The sequence below is a fragment of the Malania oleifera genome, chromosome 7 (genome assembly GCF_029873635.1).
Source record: "Malania oleifera isolate guangnan ecotype guangnan chromosome 7, ASM2987363v1, whole genome shotgun sequence".
In the NCBI taxonomy this organism is placed as follows: Eukaryota; Viridiplantae; Streptophyta; class Magnoliopsida; order Santalales; family Ximeniaceae; genus Malania; species Malania oleifera.
The window spans coordinates 32043714-32059975 of record NC_080423.1 but is presented as its reverse complement, the minus strand read 5'-3'; the positions used below and the strand labels follow the sequence as shown (position 1 = coordinate 32059975).

The 16262-nt window shown below is 38.5% G+C and overlaps 1 protein-coding gene and 1 long non-coding RNA gene across 2 annotated transcripts; one reads left to right on the top strand and one right to left on the bottom strand.

Annotated features, from left to right (window-relative positions):
• The first annotated feature begins 9252 nt into the window (after window positions 1-9252).
• LOC131160080 (glutathione S-transferase F11) lies at window positions 9253-10940 on the top strand. Its single transcript, XM_058115401.1, has 3 exons — window positions 9253-9399; window positions 9554-9602; window positions 10492-10940. Exons 1-3 carry the CDS (start codon window positions 9253-9255, stop codon window positions 10938-10940), a joined length of 645 nt encoding a protein of 214 aa, XP_057971384.1.
• A 1766-nt stretch (window positions 10941-12706) lies between these two features.
• On the bottom strand, window positions 12707-15382 carry LOC131159892 (uncharacterized). Its single transcript, XR_009137881.1, has 3 exons — window positions 14877-15382; window positions 14389-14570; window positions 12707-12914 (listed from the first exon to the last, which is right to left on the bottom strand). It is a non-coding gene; the product is annotated as an uncharacterized LOC131159892 (long non-coding RNA).
• Between the last annotated feature and the right edge of the window lie 880 nt (window positions 15383-16262).

Genomic DNA, 16262 nt, shown 5'->3' with positions numbered 1-16262 from the left:
ACTCAGCGATGAGGCTCAGAAGATAGCTCGTCGACGAGAAAATCAAGTTCGTTGATGAGTGCCTGCTTGTTTCCTTTTTAAAATTTCTTTTCCTTTTTCTTCTATTTCCCCCTTTTCCTTTTATTATCTTCCTTATTATTTTAAATAGTTAAAATTTTCCAAGTCATTACATTCTCCCCTCCTAAAACAATTTTGTCCTTGAAATTTGTTAATCACCCATTTCTCACAACTAAAAGCTAACTAAACATATTCATATATTTAAATCAATTCAAACATATGCAACACCGAATCGTGTAAAGTCAAACCAAATTAAAACTCATGCTAATGTAGACATATTACATGCGCCTTTAGCATCGTAGGTGTGCCCAACATATAAACACATGCCAGGGCATCACCGCCACGAGGCACCGGGCTGTTCCTCTGATTCTGATTTGGAGCTAGTGCGTTGTTCAGCGGTTCATGACATTCCCAGGCTATATGACCATATTTTTTTGCATCTATAGCACACGACACCCCTACTCTGGCATTCTCTTCAATGCCGCTAGTTACATCTAGGGCTGTGGGGGCGTGACGAATTGCCTTGTCGTCCCCTATCATTTCTTTCTGACCCCTGACCTGCAACATCTCTGTTGACCCTATGGGTCATACCCTGTTTTGATTATGATAAATACTTAGGTATTTAATGTCTACCGAATTGATGTGCAGGTTTATTTTGGCAATATCATATGATAGCACTAAGAGACCCGGAGGTAAATGAAGACCCTAGTTGAATATTTATTGTTGTAATTTATATTAAGTTTAATTCACTTCTGTAATATTTAAATAGGAATGGTTTGTAATAATTGGTGCATATCATGCATGTAAAACTTATAAGCTTAAGACCATAGGACCCATAAATCTGACCTTAGGACCCACAAATATGCATGAAAAAGTTCCATATTGCATTAAAAGTAAACATTATATGAATAGAGTTAAGGTATAAGGGACTTAGAACCGAAATGCATTAAAAATGCATGTTCGGTCGATCGTACTTTCACAGTTTAAATATGTCGATCGACCAAACCAATCACTAGGTCAATAGTTTGACCATAGCATGGTCGACCGAACTCTACTAGTTCAAGTCACCCGGTCAACCGAGCTCCCTCCAGGTCAAATGTTTGACCATACGGTTGACCGCACCTATTGCTTAAGCCAACCACCTGGTTGACCGAGTTCCCACGTGTGTTTGGCCAATCGCCCAGTCGATCGAACCACTTAGTTCAAATTCACATGGTCGACCGAACTGTGCAGAAATGGAAAAATTGCCTTGGAACCCTTTTTTCTAGTCGATCGAACTTCCAGTTCAAATTTTACCCGATCGACCGAACTTGGACACTTGGTCAACCGAACCTCACCTTCGGTCGATCAGTGCTCTCGGGTTGCCATATTATTTTTGCCGCGGTTAAATTTTTTAAATTGGGTTAATTGGGTTAAAATGGTTTAAAACAATCCTAATAATACCCTATATGTCCCCAACGGCTATAATTCTTTTCATTTCTATATATAGCCTTTCATTTGCAAAATTAAGGTGCGATTAGGGTTTTAGATTAGTAAAAAATTCTCTAAAAATTTTATTGGCCAAAGTCTTCCCTACTACCATATTCTTCACACTCAAAGCCATATACTCCTCCATTTATCATTCTATTGCAAAACCCTTTTGAGAGAGAGTATTTTGAGTTGTTCCATATAGTTCCTACGTGTTTATACTCTCATATAAGTGCATTGATTTTTTATTTTAGTGAGAGTAAGCCCTAGAGGTGTTCCTAGTGATTTATTCATAAATTCATTTGTGGGAAACCTTCTTAAGCTTGTGAGTCTTTGCATTCTCATTGCAAGACTCAAAAGCTTATCTCATATTGTGAAGAAAAATCTTTTTGACAAAACTTGTTTTTCAAAAATATCTCTTGTGCTTGAGCTTTTGAAAATCTTGTTTGAGATATTTGATTTTCATATTGAAGGTTAAGCAAGGATTTCTCCAATGATTTAATTTGATAAATCTTGTGTGGGAAAAATCCTATAGCTAAGTGGGTCTTTGCATTGTTATTGCAAGACTCATTTGGGCTTGTATTTTGTGTGTGCAAAAATATTTTTACTAGATTATTTTTAAATATCTCCTTGTGCTTGAATATTAAGAAAGTATTGTTTAGAGATATTTAGAATACCTTTGGTAGTAATCTTTGAAACCCTAAGCTTGTGATAGAGATATAGCGATACATAGTTTCAAAGATAGTTCTAGAATACACTCTTGTGCTTGATTAGATAAAGTCATTATTCTGAGTGTTGATTGCACACATAAAACACCGAGCTTATAGTTCATACATCATTGAGGTGCATTGATTAAATTGAGCTTATTGGTACATATCAACTTAGTATAAGAAGCATTTCCTTGTACACAAAATTTTATATACATTGGTTGTATTCTAGGCATGGGCCTGAAGAGGGATACTAGCCCGGGTAAATAGTACCAGACTGGCTTAGACCTGGTTAGGAAAGTTAGGTGCGCCATCTTGGTAAGGCATGTTGGTTGAGTTCAGCCCCAATAATTGACCTAATTGTAACCGGTGTCGCTCCACTCGTTAAGTGAGAATTAGTGGAATCCTCGAGCTTAAAAGCTAGAGGTGGGGACATAGGCACAGTTGGCTGAACCCTGATAAAATATCGTGCATGTACTTTATATTCTCAGCACTTTATTTTCCTGCACATGTATGTTATACTGCATGATTTAATTTCCTCACATTATATGTGTATTTGGCTTTATGTGTATATAGAAAGACCCTAGGTTATGAAATACTGCTGTTGAATTAGCTAAACCTAGGAATAAATTTTAAATACCCTATTCACCCCCACTTTTGGGAATACACCAAAGCTAACAATATCTGTCTCCCTTCCACGATCCTTGTCTGACATTTTTTTGGGAGCAAGGACACACATGCCTTTTCCTTCGTTCTGACGCCTCTGCATCCCTCTGCAGACTTGACTCTGCCATGGTGGCTTTCTCCACTAGTTTCGCAAAATCTTGAATCTGAAAACATGTCATGTGCTCGTGAATCCTCTAATTCAGGTCCCTTTCAAACCACCTCGCCTTTTGGTATTCATTTGGAACCATGGAAGGTGCAAAGCGAGATAGTTCTAGGAACCTAGCAGCATGCTTCTGAATAGTGATGCGCTCCTGAGTCAGGTTGAAAAATTCTTCCACCTTCGCATTCCTGGTGGTGGTGGGAAAGTATCGGTCGAAGAAGACTTGCTTGAAACAACCCCAGGTCATCACTATAGGTACCGATCACTATTCTTCCAATAGCTTCACTATATGCCACCACCGTTCAGCTTCTCTAGGTAGCTTGAAAGTGGCGAATAGAACCTTTTGTTCCTTAGTGCAATTCAACACTGCCATTATCTTCTCCATCTCTTGCATCCACGTCTCGGCCTTGATCGGGTCAGTACCACCCTTAAAAGATGAGGGTTTTAGATGGGTGAATTGATCAATCGTGCAACCCTGGTGCACTAGTGGGTGGCTTGATCCCCCAAAGTCTCATCTCATCTCTTCCCTAACCTGATGAGCTATTCTGCGTGAGAATCGAGAGGTGTCAATCTCATCCCCGCTAGAAGTTCCCAATTTGCTTCCTCCTCCTTCATCCACTCCTTTGTCTCTAGGATCCATCCTTGAATATATATAAAACAGAGGCAAGTTTAATATCTTTACATCTTAATATAACGGACAAAAATCATAAAATAAGAAACCAATTTAATATCCAAATCCTTAATTAAATATCCAACATCCAATTATCTGCAATCATCTTAACCTTCAAATTCAAATTCCAAATCTCAGTTTCTTTGCTTGGAAACATCAGCGTCAATGGATTTACCGTGGTTTTCAGAAACCGTCGACTGATGCTGAAAATCACTGAAGTCTGTCAAAGGATTTCTGCCTCCAGGCTACGAAACAAACTCAAACTCCTATCAGTACCTTAATCTACCCATTCCTACCCTTATCCAACTCAAACCTATACTCTGGTATTAATCCTCCTAAAGTCTACAAGACTGTTATGCTCTGATACCAACTATAACGCCCCGTACCTGCCATGTGGGGCCCAAAGTGTTATGAGACCAAACACGTGTCTCTGATACCATTCATGCAGCGAAATTAATTAAATAACCTCAAACAAAATACTACAATGCTATACATATGCATACGCAAATCCATAAAAAAGTACAATCGAATCCTCCATATTACATAACCAAGATAATTTAACACAAAACGTGACATAAACCGGTTCTTTTTATCCACACACCAACTAAACCCTGCCCAGAGCTTTTTAAGCTCAATCACCTGGAAGACCTGAAAAGATTAAATATTTTTCAGGGTGAGACACCTCTCAGTAAGGAAGAAATAAGTTACAACAGTGTATGGCTGAAATGTTTAATATATAATTACAAAATATACATACAATTGTATCTCACTATCAATAACAACTGAGAAAATGCATTTAAAATCACATCATTGTCAACTTCTCTATCACCTAATCACATACACTCATACATAATTATTTTTACTGATAATTCCAGAGAATAGGGAAGTCTACCCACCCATACGAGTAGATTCCCTCTGCTCTACTACTAATACCAATGCACTCACCTTTCTCAGTAAGCCCTTGGGTTATGTATCCAGGTAAAGACTTCGAGAATAGGGAAGGTCACCCGCCCATACAAGTGGCTTCCCTCTCCTCTGATATTCACAGATAATTACTAGAGCACTCACCTTCCTTAGCAAGCCCTCAGGCAGAGTAATCTACTTTACCATAAATATTTATGCAATTAAAGTCACACACAACCAATAATAACCATTTCACTAAGTTCCACATGTACACACATATCATAATCAATCCACACAAGATTTACACATTCCACATTCTCACCCACATGGGTCCATATCCACACAGAATATAATGTCCACACATGACTCTTATCCATATAAAATACATGTCCACACAGGAATGGTCCACACAGGACTATCATACATACAACATACACGTCCATACAGGGCTAGTCCACACAGGACTATCAACCACATAAGTTATGTTAGCTTTGGTGTATTCCCAAGAGGGGGGTGAATTGGAATTTTAAAATTTATCTCCCAGGTTAAACGAGATAGCTGTATAACACAACCTAGGGTCTTTCTAATCTTACACCAATTGCGTAGATAATGATATGCGAAAATTAAATCATGCGCAACATTCACAATATAACATACACTTGTGGTAAATATAAAGTATGAAAATATAAATAGACACACGATATGTTATCGGGGTTTGGCCAATAATGCCTACGTTCCCGCCTCTAGCTCGTCAGCCCGAGGATTCCACTAAAGCTCACTTAACGGGTGGAGCGGCACCGGTTACAACTAGGTCAATTAGCAGGGCTAACCTCAACCTACACCTTACCATGATGGTGCACCTAACTTTTCTAACTGGATCCAAGCCAATCCAGGACTATTGAACAGGGCTAGTCTCCTTCTTCAAGCTCACGCTTGGAATACAACAGATATAAAAATTTCGTACAAACAGATGCTTCTTACACAAGCAAATATGTACCAATTTAGCACAAATTAATCAGTGCACATCAATATGTATGAACTATAGGCTCGGTACTTTACGTCTGCAATCAACACTCAATAAGATGTATAATCTCAAATATGCGTAGAGTGTTCTAACAGGCTATTCTTTGAAAGCAAAGTATATCAAATCTCAATATCAGATTAGTGTTTCAAAGATACCAGCAATAATATTCAAACGAACTCAAAAATATTTTCTCAAATGTATCTAGCACAAGAGTTGTTCGAAATCTAGCTTTGCAAAATATTTTTGCACACAAAAGTATTAGCCTAAATGAGCATTCTAATGATAATGCAAACTCACTTAGCTATATGATTTTTCCCAAGCAAAGATTTATCAAATGAAATTGGGGGAAAAATCTAGCTCAACCCTCAATATGAAAATCAAATGTGTATTATACAAGTGAGGGTTTCTAGCACAATATAACAAACAATAAAAACTCACAAGGCTAGATTTCTCAATAAAATGAAGGTATTAGAGTGTTATAGGGTTGGAATAAACAAATAGGGTTTAGGAAATTTGAGAGAGTTTTTAACTAATCCTATTTTCTAATCACCACTAATTTTTGCAAATGAGCCTTTATATATAGAGAATGGGTAAATTATGACCATGGGGACATATAGGGTATTATTAAAAAAAAGATTAAAAACCAGTTTAAAGTTTTAACCCTGTTTAAGCATTTTAACCATGGTAAAATACTAAGCAACTCTAGAGGTTTCAGGTGGCTGAGCTTTAGTTCGGTCGCCCGAATAGACTCAACTCTAAAACGCATTTTAAAAAGTTCGGTCGCCCATGTTTAGGTTCGGTTGGCTGAACAAAAGTCAGAAATATTATGCCCGCGGTTTGGGTGCCCAAAGCTGAATTCGGTGGCTCGATGCCTTTTTAAATGTGGAGGTTCGGTCGCCTGGGTTGATGAAAAGTGCTCTGACACTAGTTCGGTTGCCTGGAGATGATACGCTCATTTATGGTTCGATCGCCTAAAACCAGGTCAACCCGCTGACTTCCCAGCGATTCGGGCACCTGAGGTGTATTGAACACCACAGGTTCGGTCGCCGAACCTCTCACAAAATTTTTAATTAAGTCTAATTTTTCTTTAGTTAATTCCCCTGATATATTATGTGATATTGGGGCCTATCCAAGGTACAAGTGCAAGTGTTGGGACCTAGCGTCTTTTTCAAAGGCATTTTTAAGTATGCCTAAAACCTGGCGTCGGTCGACCGGGTCTTTGAGCTTTATTTCTTACAAGCATTCCGTTCATGAATATCAATATAATCTTGCACACAAACTTGAAAGCCATTAAATACAAAGAGTATTTGTCCTTATCAAAATCGGGTATGACCAATAGGGCCAACAGGTTACACGGTCCACACAGGACTAATCATCACACATATTACAACACATACCACACTGTTCATGGTAAATAGGTAAAACAAACTCCTCATACCACTATCAATGTTTTACCCCCCAATATAAATGCCCACATAATGACCTCTTCACACCACTGCCAACGTTATATGACGGTTATATCAGGTATGATATAACGACCTCCTCATACCACTGCTAACGTTATATTGCAATTTACATGAACCACAACACAAATCAATAACAAGACCAACAGCTCAAGCACAACCATGCATCTACCACAATATACACAATCAAGCGGTATCTACAATTAACCAGTATTTTCAACCAAGTAGAATTCCCAACCCAAACAATATTCACAATCACACAATAAAACATAATTCTGCAGTACTCGCAACCATTTAATTATCAAAATTGTTTTCATGCCACACGATTTTTCCCAATATAATATATAATCAAAAACAATAGTTTCAATACCTGTACTGTTCAAAATATTATACCTAAGTATATAAAATTTTATACCCAAAATTTAACCGGTTAAAAAATTAATAAAAAGTTGTTATAAGGTATTTCCCCTTACCTGCTCTTCAGGATTTTGCCTAAAATCGAACAAACACGAGACCTTGAATTCCAAAAATCCCAACTTACTCAACTCTCAGAAAAACACTCATTTAATGCTTCCTAGATTCCATATATTTCAAAATAATAATAAAAATCTAAAATATCTCACTTACCCTGATTTTGGGATGTTTCTCAAACTTCTCAAATCGAAATTCTGTTCCGCCTATGTTGCATAGAATTTTCCTAGGAGTCTCGTGGTAGCTTCCGATCATCGAATCGGGCTAAAACCGAGCCGGATTCGAAGAGAGAAGGCAGAGAGGCCGTTTTTAGAAAGAGGAACAAAAGAGGAAATGAATTCTTCCACTAAAATTTTTGATTTTTACCTATTTATAGGCAACTTGCCACGTGGCCTCGTCGACGAGACATTCAGACTCGTCGACGAGCCCAAGAACACAGTTCATGGACGAAACGGGGAGCTCATCAACAAAATTCAGAAATATATGAACCTCTCTTGGTAAACCCTCGTTGGCGAGAAAATCAAGTTCGTCGATGAGTGCCTACTTGTTTCCTTTTTAAAATTTCTTTTCCTTTTTTTCCTTTGATTATCTTCTTTATTATTTTAAATAGTTAAAATTTTCCAGGTCATTACACAATAAGCGTCCTCCATATAAGAATGGAAGAGGGGCGATAACCAAAGTAAGTGCATTTTGAAACCCTAATCACCTTCAATTTCTTGAGGTTCATTTTTCATTATTTTATTGACTAAGTATCGTAGGGATATTTCAAGAGTCCAACGTCACTCCATGTGTTCACCTCCTATAGGACTACCAAATACCAATAAGGCCCCACTATCAAGAGATCATACCTTAGAGATTTATTGTTGGTATGTGTGAGCCAATTTTCACATCAACACATCCATATATAGTAGCTATTTGTATGTACAACCCACATGTTCTAGTATGTGTGTGTACTTAATTTGCTATTTCCCTTGCATATGGACAAAATAATCTTCACTACCCTTTTTTTTTTTATTGTTTTGCATAATTATTCTCAATTCTCATAAAGGAAACATCTAAATTTACCATAAACTGTAATAAAAATAAGAGATCAAATTCGTTTGATTTCAACTTAAAAGTTATAATTATCATCACTTAACACACATCAAAACCTATCCAAATCCAATAAACTTAGGCCACGAATTTGATGTGAAATGATAGAAGGGGTGAGAAGAAAAAAATAAATAAATTATATATATATATATATATATATATATAGTGATAATAATAAAGATAATAATTGATACTATTTTACAATAAGAAGAAGAAGAAGAAGTCAAGTTTGCACATTCTAATCTCACTGTGGGGGGTGGGCTCATGTTACTCACCGGGGGCGGGGCGTTGATGGGAGACTGCACGTGACAACCCCCAGAGACGCCATGCGAAGGTACGTAAGACTGCACGCAAAAGGATAAGAAATGGGATATCGCGGAAAATCGCACATGACAACCCCCGTCCCTTTTGTCAATGCATGCATCCTCTGTTCCTATATACAAGGGGCGTGGTTGGATCCTGCAAATTTATTTTAAGAGCTGCCTGAATCTCCGGTGACTAGAATTACAGTACAAGTACTAGACTAGTACTAATTCTAATCAAGGTCAAGCACTCAAGCGTAGGTAGCTACGATGGTGGTGAAAGTATATGGTCCGCTTAAGGCCGCTTGCCCTCAGAGGGTTTTGGCTTGCCTTCTTGAGTTCGGTGCAGACTTCGAGCTTGTCCACGTTGATCTTCACGCCGGCCACCACAAACGCCCTGACTTTCTTCTTCGCCAGGTGAGACTTGTCTCAATATTGCTTTTGTTGCCCCGCAGCTTGCAGCGGCAGCGGCTGCGGCTGCGGCTGCGGTTGCACGCCCCTCCCCGGCCTACTCTCCAGTTACTCCACGCGTTTTCTAGTACTAACGTGAAACTTTTCAACTCCTTTCTAGCCATTTGGACAAGTTCCTGTCATTGAGGATGGGAATTTCAGGCTCTTCGGTACGCTCCACTTTGTTTCATCTTCTGCATATATTATTTTGGAGTTTCACCTTCTTCGTTCATCTTAAATTTCTGTGCCCCAAATCTAACTGCCTATTTAATTTTAAGTTAAAAAATACTTTTTTAAAAATTATAATTATAAAAAATATCACCTTATTTTTATATATTTACATAAAAAGGAAAAAGTAAACAAAAATTATTTTTATTTTCTGTTTTGGAAATTATAAAATTAAGTTTTACTTTGTTTTTTCAAATTTCAAAAATTCTTTGCCGGTCCATTTTTCTTTGAGTAATAATTTATGTTGAAAACATGAAAATTATCATTTTTGGAAATATAAAATAAAATTATTCTTCAGAATTTAACATGCCCTTTGGGTTTTTATGTGGAAACATTTTTTTTTATTTTCTAAAAAAAATTTAAATGTCAACTTTGTTTTTCATATATTCAACATTTGTTTAGGAAAGTTGGAAAATAAGCCTATTTAAATGTTCAAAAATTGATAAAAAAATAATGATAAATGAAACTTTTATAATTCATTGAAAATGAAAAATGTTTCTCAAAATCTAAAAAAAAAAAAATTAAAAATTTGGTTTGATATTTGCAATTATTTATAAAAACTAAAAATAAAAAAATAAAAAATATTTTGCATAAATTCTTTAAAGATATTTTCTAATTTTTTTTAAAAAAATAAAAAAATGCGATATTTTTAAATTATTTAGAAAACAAAAAACTAATTTTTACAATTTTCTAGATGTTTATTTTAAATTTTGGTGACTAAAAGAACAAAAATAAAAGAAATTCTAATTCCTTTGATGGTCCAAACCATGAAGCTGTTTTTCACATCACAATCTTTTAATTTAAATCCTTGGGATTACATATTAACTGCAGAGTCAAGGGCAATCATAAGGTATATCGCAGCAAAGCACGCAGGGCGAGGCCCGAACTTGCTTGGAAGAACGGTGGAGGAGAGGGCCCTAGTGGACCAATGGCTGGAAGTCGAAGCCCATAATTTTAACGATCTGGTTTACACCCTAGTGCTCCAACTTGTGATCCTCCCCCAAATGGGTCAACAAGGAGACCTGGCCTTGGCCCACTCCTGCGAGTGCAAGCTGGAGAAGGTGCTCGACATCTATGAGCAACGGTTATCGGAGAGTGTCTACCTCGCCGGAGACTCCTTCACCTTGGCCGATCTCAGCCACCTTCCTGGAATCAGGTACCTCATCGAGGATGCTGGAATGGGTCACTTGATCAAGGAGAGGGAGGCCGTCAACTCCTGGTGGGAGGACATCTCAAGCAGGCTTGCTTGGAAGAAAGTCATTAAGTTGGCTGCTGAATGATTAAATGCTTACTTCTATGGCTTGCTCAATATTACGACTTACTGTGATTGCACACTTGCCCTGCGTGCTTAGATTCCGAGGCTTAAATTTAAATTTATATGGATGGTCCTATCCTTATAAATTCAAATTAAAGGTTTGAAATTCATATTTTTAAACCCAATTTTAATTATTTATCTCTGCCACTTTATGCTTCTTCAAAGAACTATGTGTTAAGAAGAGAGTGACTTAAAAAAAAAATAATAATTAAGGAGTACAACACTTGATGCATTATTAATGAGCCAAAGGCCTCTTCCATGTGTCAAAGTACAACAAATTTGAACCAAAGTTCTATTTAATTTTCATTGGTTTATATATTTAGTTGCTTTTAGTTTTTTTCCTAGAAAAAGTTGTATTTTATTTCATATATTTAGTTGTGTTTATTACATGAATGAAATTTCATTCAACCTCAACCTATATGTATGTAAAGTGTTGCGAGGATTGTCTGGTGTGTAATGTGGCATTAATTGAAGTGTTGTTTGCTCAAACGCAATAGTATTGTTCCACGTATCTTTGTCATTCCTAATGAATTTATGATCCTATTATTCTTCCATTCTTGTTGTTTTACATATTTTTTATGCGTTGAATTAGTTTTTCAAGTCCATATTTGGAATTTAAGCTTGTTGATCCAAATGACATCGATTAAGTCACAGTCCTATGATTTTAAAGGAAAGTAAATTGTGAGTACCAAAGAATACAAATATAGATGTCTTTTAAATTTTTTAGATATATAGTTTTGTGCAAAGAATACCAATGCGCAACAAAAACACAAATCGATCGAATCGTGCAATACAGATGTCGACACCCCAATTTTAACCGGATCTCTCCAAGGAAATCCAACGAAACAGGAGTTGACTTTGAGCCCCGAATAGCCTTGAGTCTTGAAATTGAAACCCTAATCCCTCAATCGAGTTCGTCCAATCTCAACCAAGTCTTAAAAATCAAAAAGGTGGTTTAGGGTTGAGTCTTGTAAATTTTTAGTCTAGGTCTTAGGCCTTCAGGTAAAAAAGGTCAATGGTAATTTTAGGTAACTCCTTTAGTTGCTAAACTAACCTCAATTGTCATGTAGGACCCCATAGTCCCAAAATCAACTCCCTTTAAGGACTAAGGTTTGAGTCTGAGGAGATCGAGAATTGAGTCCACTTAAGTGAATATCTCTAACCTGGCTGGTTTTAAAACCAATTTTCCTTAGTTGATCCTTGTAGTCACCAAACTCATTGTAGGCTAGGCATTAAAGTCCTTTAATTTTAGAAATTATTGTTCTCCATGATAAGTCCAGGTCTCATTCTCCAAGTTCTCAATTTTAATCTCAAAACACAAATTTAGTTTAGAGTTCTCACAATAAATCAAGTGTGGTCCTTTAATTCCAAAATCAGTGTTTTTCATAATAAGTTTAGGTCTCATCCACTAAGAATTGGTTTAGTTAACCGAGTCCTTTTAAGTTTCCATGAATCTGGGAATCCTCAAAGTTGGGATTGAAGCTTTCAAAATCTTAACCTACTTTGAAATTGGGTCTCAATTTTAGGACAGGTCCTATTGGGTTATTAAACTCATATTCTTCATTTTGTTGGTGTCCAAAGATGGTCAACTCTGAAGTCAAAATTAATGGTCAAAATTGGTCCACACTATTGTGACATCAGTTGTTCAGCAAAGGGAGCCCATGTGTACAAAGGCACACATAGGCATTTAAGCATACAAAAGTAGCATAAAAGGTAGAATAAAGTATTAAATGTAGGAAAGTGAAAATAGGTACATACAAAGTAGTTGTACAAATAATAGTTGCATCATCGACAACTTAGGGGGGTACATGTAGAAATTACAATAAATAAAAGGAAAATAAAAAATTAAAATGCCAGATCCTCCAATCTGGGCTTGCCAAGCTGGAGCACTCCAAAAAGCCCGCAAGTCTGGGGTTGACACATGGATCACCTCAGCCACCTGCACATAGAAGATTAAAGCAAAAGTTAATTAGTTGCAGAAAAAGAAAATACAAAAGCAAAAAAAGCAAATAACAAATCCCATGCCCGCCATCCCTGTGCTGGCAAATGGAAGCCCACAAAAAGCCCGCAAGTCCCAATATGCACCTAGGCAATTCAGTTGCACACAAGGTGGAGTAGAAATCAGAAATTCATGAAATCAAGCATACGTGCAGGGAATTATTCCTTGACATGCAGGGAATTATTCCTTGACATAGGTTGTTAAAGGGAATACTAGAAACCAATTTTGGTGCCAAAGGACTCCCGGAGTCCCGATAAATAGGGAGTCCCACCACTGTAGCAAAACATCACAAAAGCACAAAATCACTTTGTGAAAATTAAGAGAAAAAGGGGAAGGCAATTAAGAGTGGGGAAACTCTATTAAATTGATTGCAGGAACTATGCACTGTACGGCGTGGAGAGCAGAGGTTGAATCCCGAACCACCGAGGTTTAGAGACCCAGAAGCAGAGCCAAGGAGCTGGTTCCCCACCCAACATCCAGCCAGATACAGAAAGAAGGAAGGAAGGACTGGAGAAGGGAAAGACCTTAGGTATAATCTGTTTGAATTTGCCATTTACTTTCTGTTCAAATTAAATTGTGGTATGAACAAATATACCTGCAGGTACCTCCTCTCAAGTTTAGGTTCATGTCTGAACCTGAATTCCTGAGTTGGGATAGGGAGCCCCCACAAACCCGACTATCCAACCCAAACCTGAACCTTGGTTCAGATCCTCTAGACACTCACAAGACCTAAACCATAACCCCAAACCTACCTTCGGGTTCGAGTTACCCGATCCAGCCCCCTTTCAAAACCCTTATGTCGACCCGTTCATTTTTTTTAAAAATAAAAATTTCAAAACACTAGAGGCCAACTTCATTTTTTTAAAAAAACCATAGGCCCATTTTAACTAAACCCTCGAGGCTCGGTGGAATTTTCAAAACACTCAGGCCTCATTCAGTTAAAAAAAAAAAAAATAGGGTCCATTTTTAACCGAGGGCTGGATCGTTTTTAAATTTAATCGGGCTCTGTGTAGTGGGTTGGCCTGCTGTTTTAAATCCAGTACGGGCCCATTTCTAGACTAAGTCCACTTGAACTTTAGAACCGAGGCCCAACTTCATGCATGTGCCTGTCATATGACACAACCCCACTCTGACTAACCCTGGTGCACTCAACCCGCCCGAGTTGACTCGCATGAGTCAACCCCAGTTTGACTCACCCCAACTCCCTAGGTAGGGACGGGTTGACCCGTCCCCACCACTGAAACCTAAAACCTAACCCTAACGCTAATAGACTTAGTGACTCACACACAGACACCCAGATCTGAACAACAGTCATCCGCATTGATAGCAAAAAGGACCCCATCACACAAACAGAAACTGAATCTCACTAGCAACTCAAGTAGGCAAAAATAAAAAGAGGGAGAAAAAGAATCACTTATCTTGCACTCCTTGGTGTTCAAGTTTGAGCCTCTCGCTTTAAACACCATCGACGGTCCAAATTGTTCAGACGAACTGATGGTGGCCTGAACCAGGGTTCCTGTTCTTCAAACCTCAACAGGGTAGGGATCAGCAGTGGCGCAGTACCAAGATCTAAGCCACGTTTCCTTTTCGCATCAGCTACAGAGAGTGAGAGAAGGGGATTCAATTTCAGGTTAGGTAGCTGAGTGAGAGAGTCTCAGAGAAAGAGGGGGTAAAGAATACAAGCCATTCAAGGGTTTGTTGTTGAGCACCAAAGGAGTTTTAAAAGACTTGGATTCGAAGCATGGCTTAGGATTTATGAAAAGGGACTAAAGAAGAAACCCCAGGGTTTTGTTTGAAAGGAAGAACAGAAAGAGAAGAAAGGACAGTGAGGGCTTCTTTGGGAGAAAGGGAATGCAAAAATGAGGCAAAATGAAAATTCTTGTTAAATATCTCAAGCCATACCTCAGTAGCATTTGCACACGTTGGCAAGTCCTCACTCATCCGATCAAAGTACCCCATGTGACTCTCTAATCACTGCAGGATCCATATCGCCTCCAATGCTCACGATTCACCCACATCAACTGTTTAGAACCATGCCCCTCGCTACTGTTGGATCATTGCAAGGAATCAATGGTTAGCATCCCCGTGCGCAGGAAGCAATAAAAGTTGCTCAATCCTCTCACAATGAAACCCGATGTGCTCTCCCTTCACACGCGCCCACACTCCCCTCTCACCAAGCGACACATCAGCTGCTAGCTTCCATGCACACGACCCCTCAACGGCCGCAGTCACTTCTCTATCCCCAACAATCAATGCCCACATGACCCTCTTGAACGCATGGTGACACGTGGAATCGTTGTCCCCTCCACCATCAATGCGGCATGTCACTCTATCTCTAGCCATTAGGTCCCTGCCTCCTTCAACAGTCTGGATCGTCTCATGGCAGCACGTCCACACCAACTGTTCGATCCCTCCACACATCAATGGTCCAAGCCTCCCTTATGTAAGAGGCATTAATGAGGGCTTACTCACCCGTTCGCAAGTCACCACGTGTCCGTGCTTGCCGAACAATCAATGCTAGGTGGATGCTTTTCATCTTTGCCATTGGATCACTGCTTCCATCAATGGCTCGAATCGTCCCACTGTCGCACATCAGTATCAATTCCCCTCTAGCCGTTGGATCCAGCGTTTCATCAATGGTTGTGAACAAGCCCTACGAGAGCCCTATCTCGAGAGTCGTGCCCAACTGATGCAAGATCTAGGAGCCGTTCGATCCCTGCATTTTTGGGCAATCAAGATCTGCTCGAAAGGCAGACCTTAACGCTCCAGCTAGCGGCCCCCATGTGGCATCTCTCTCACCTTTAATGCATACGGCCTACGTGGCCTCTTTACCGCCACTGGATCAGGATTCCCCTTCGACGCTCTAGATTATGCCGTGTTGTGAAACCCTATCTGATAACTCCCAGCCACCCAGAAGATACCACATGGTGCTATGGCCTTGATTGGTCTTAAACCAGTCTTTCCTGGACCGGTCCAGCCCCCTCCCTTAAATTGGTTCTACCTGATTTTCTTTTATTTTGAGTTTTAATAAATTCCCTTAAGCTTCAAAAATCCATAAAAAAAAAACTCATAAAATTTTGTAAAAATTCCAAAAAATCTAGAAAAATAAGAGAAAATTTCCAAAAACTATGTTAAGCCCTTTTGAAAATAATTCCATCATATATGCTCATTCATAAGAACTCTCACACCCTCCTGCTTACACACACATACATGCATGCACATGCATGTATACACTCACATAAATACACTTTCATTCATACATACATTCTAACATTTACACAAACATAC

Bases quoted from the DNA above. Each gene is read 5' to 3' on its own strand.
- LOC131160080 (XM_058115401.1), top strand. From the start codon at position 9,253: ATGGTGGTGAAAGTATATGGTCCGCTTAAGGCCGCTTGCCCTCAGAGG. The intron at 9,400-9,553 runs GTGAGACTTGTC...ACTCCTTTCTAG, and splicing joins CTGACTTTCTTCTTCGCCAG to CCATTTGGACAAGTTCCTGT. The intron at 9,603-10,491 runs GTACGCTCCACT...TATTAACTGCAG, and splicing joins TGGGAATTTCAGGCTCTTCG to AGTCAAGGGCAATCATAAGG.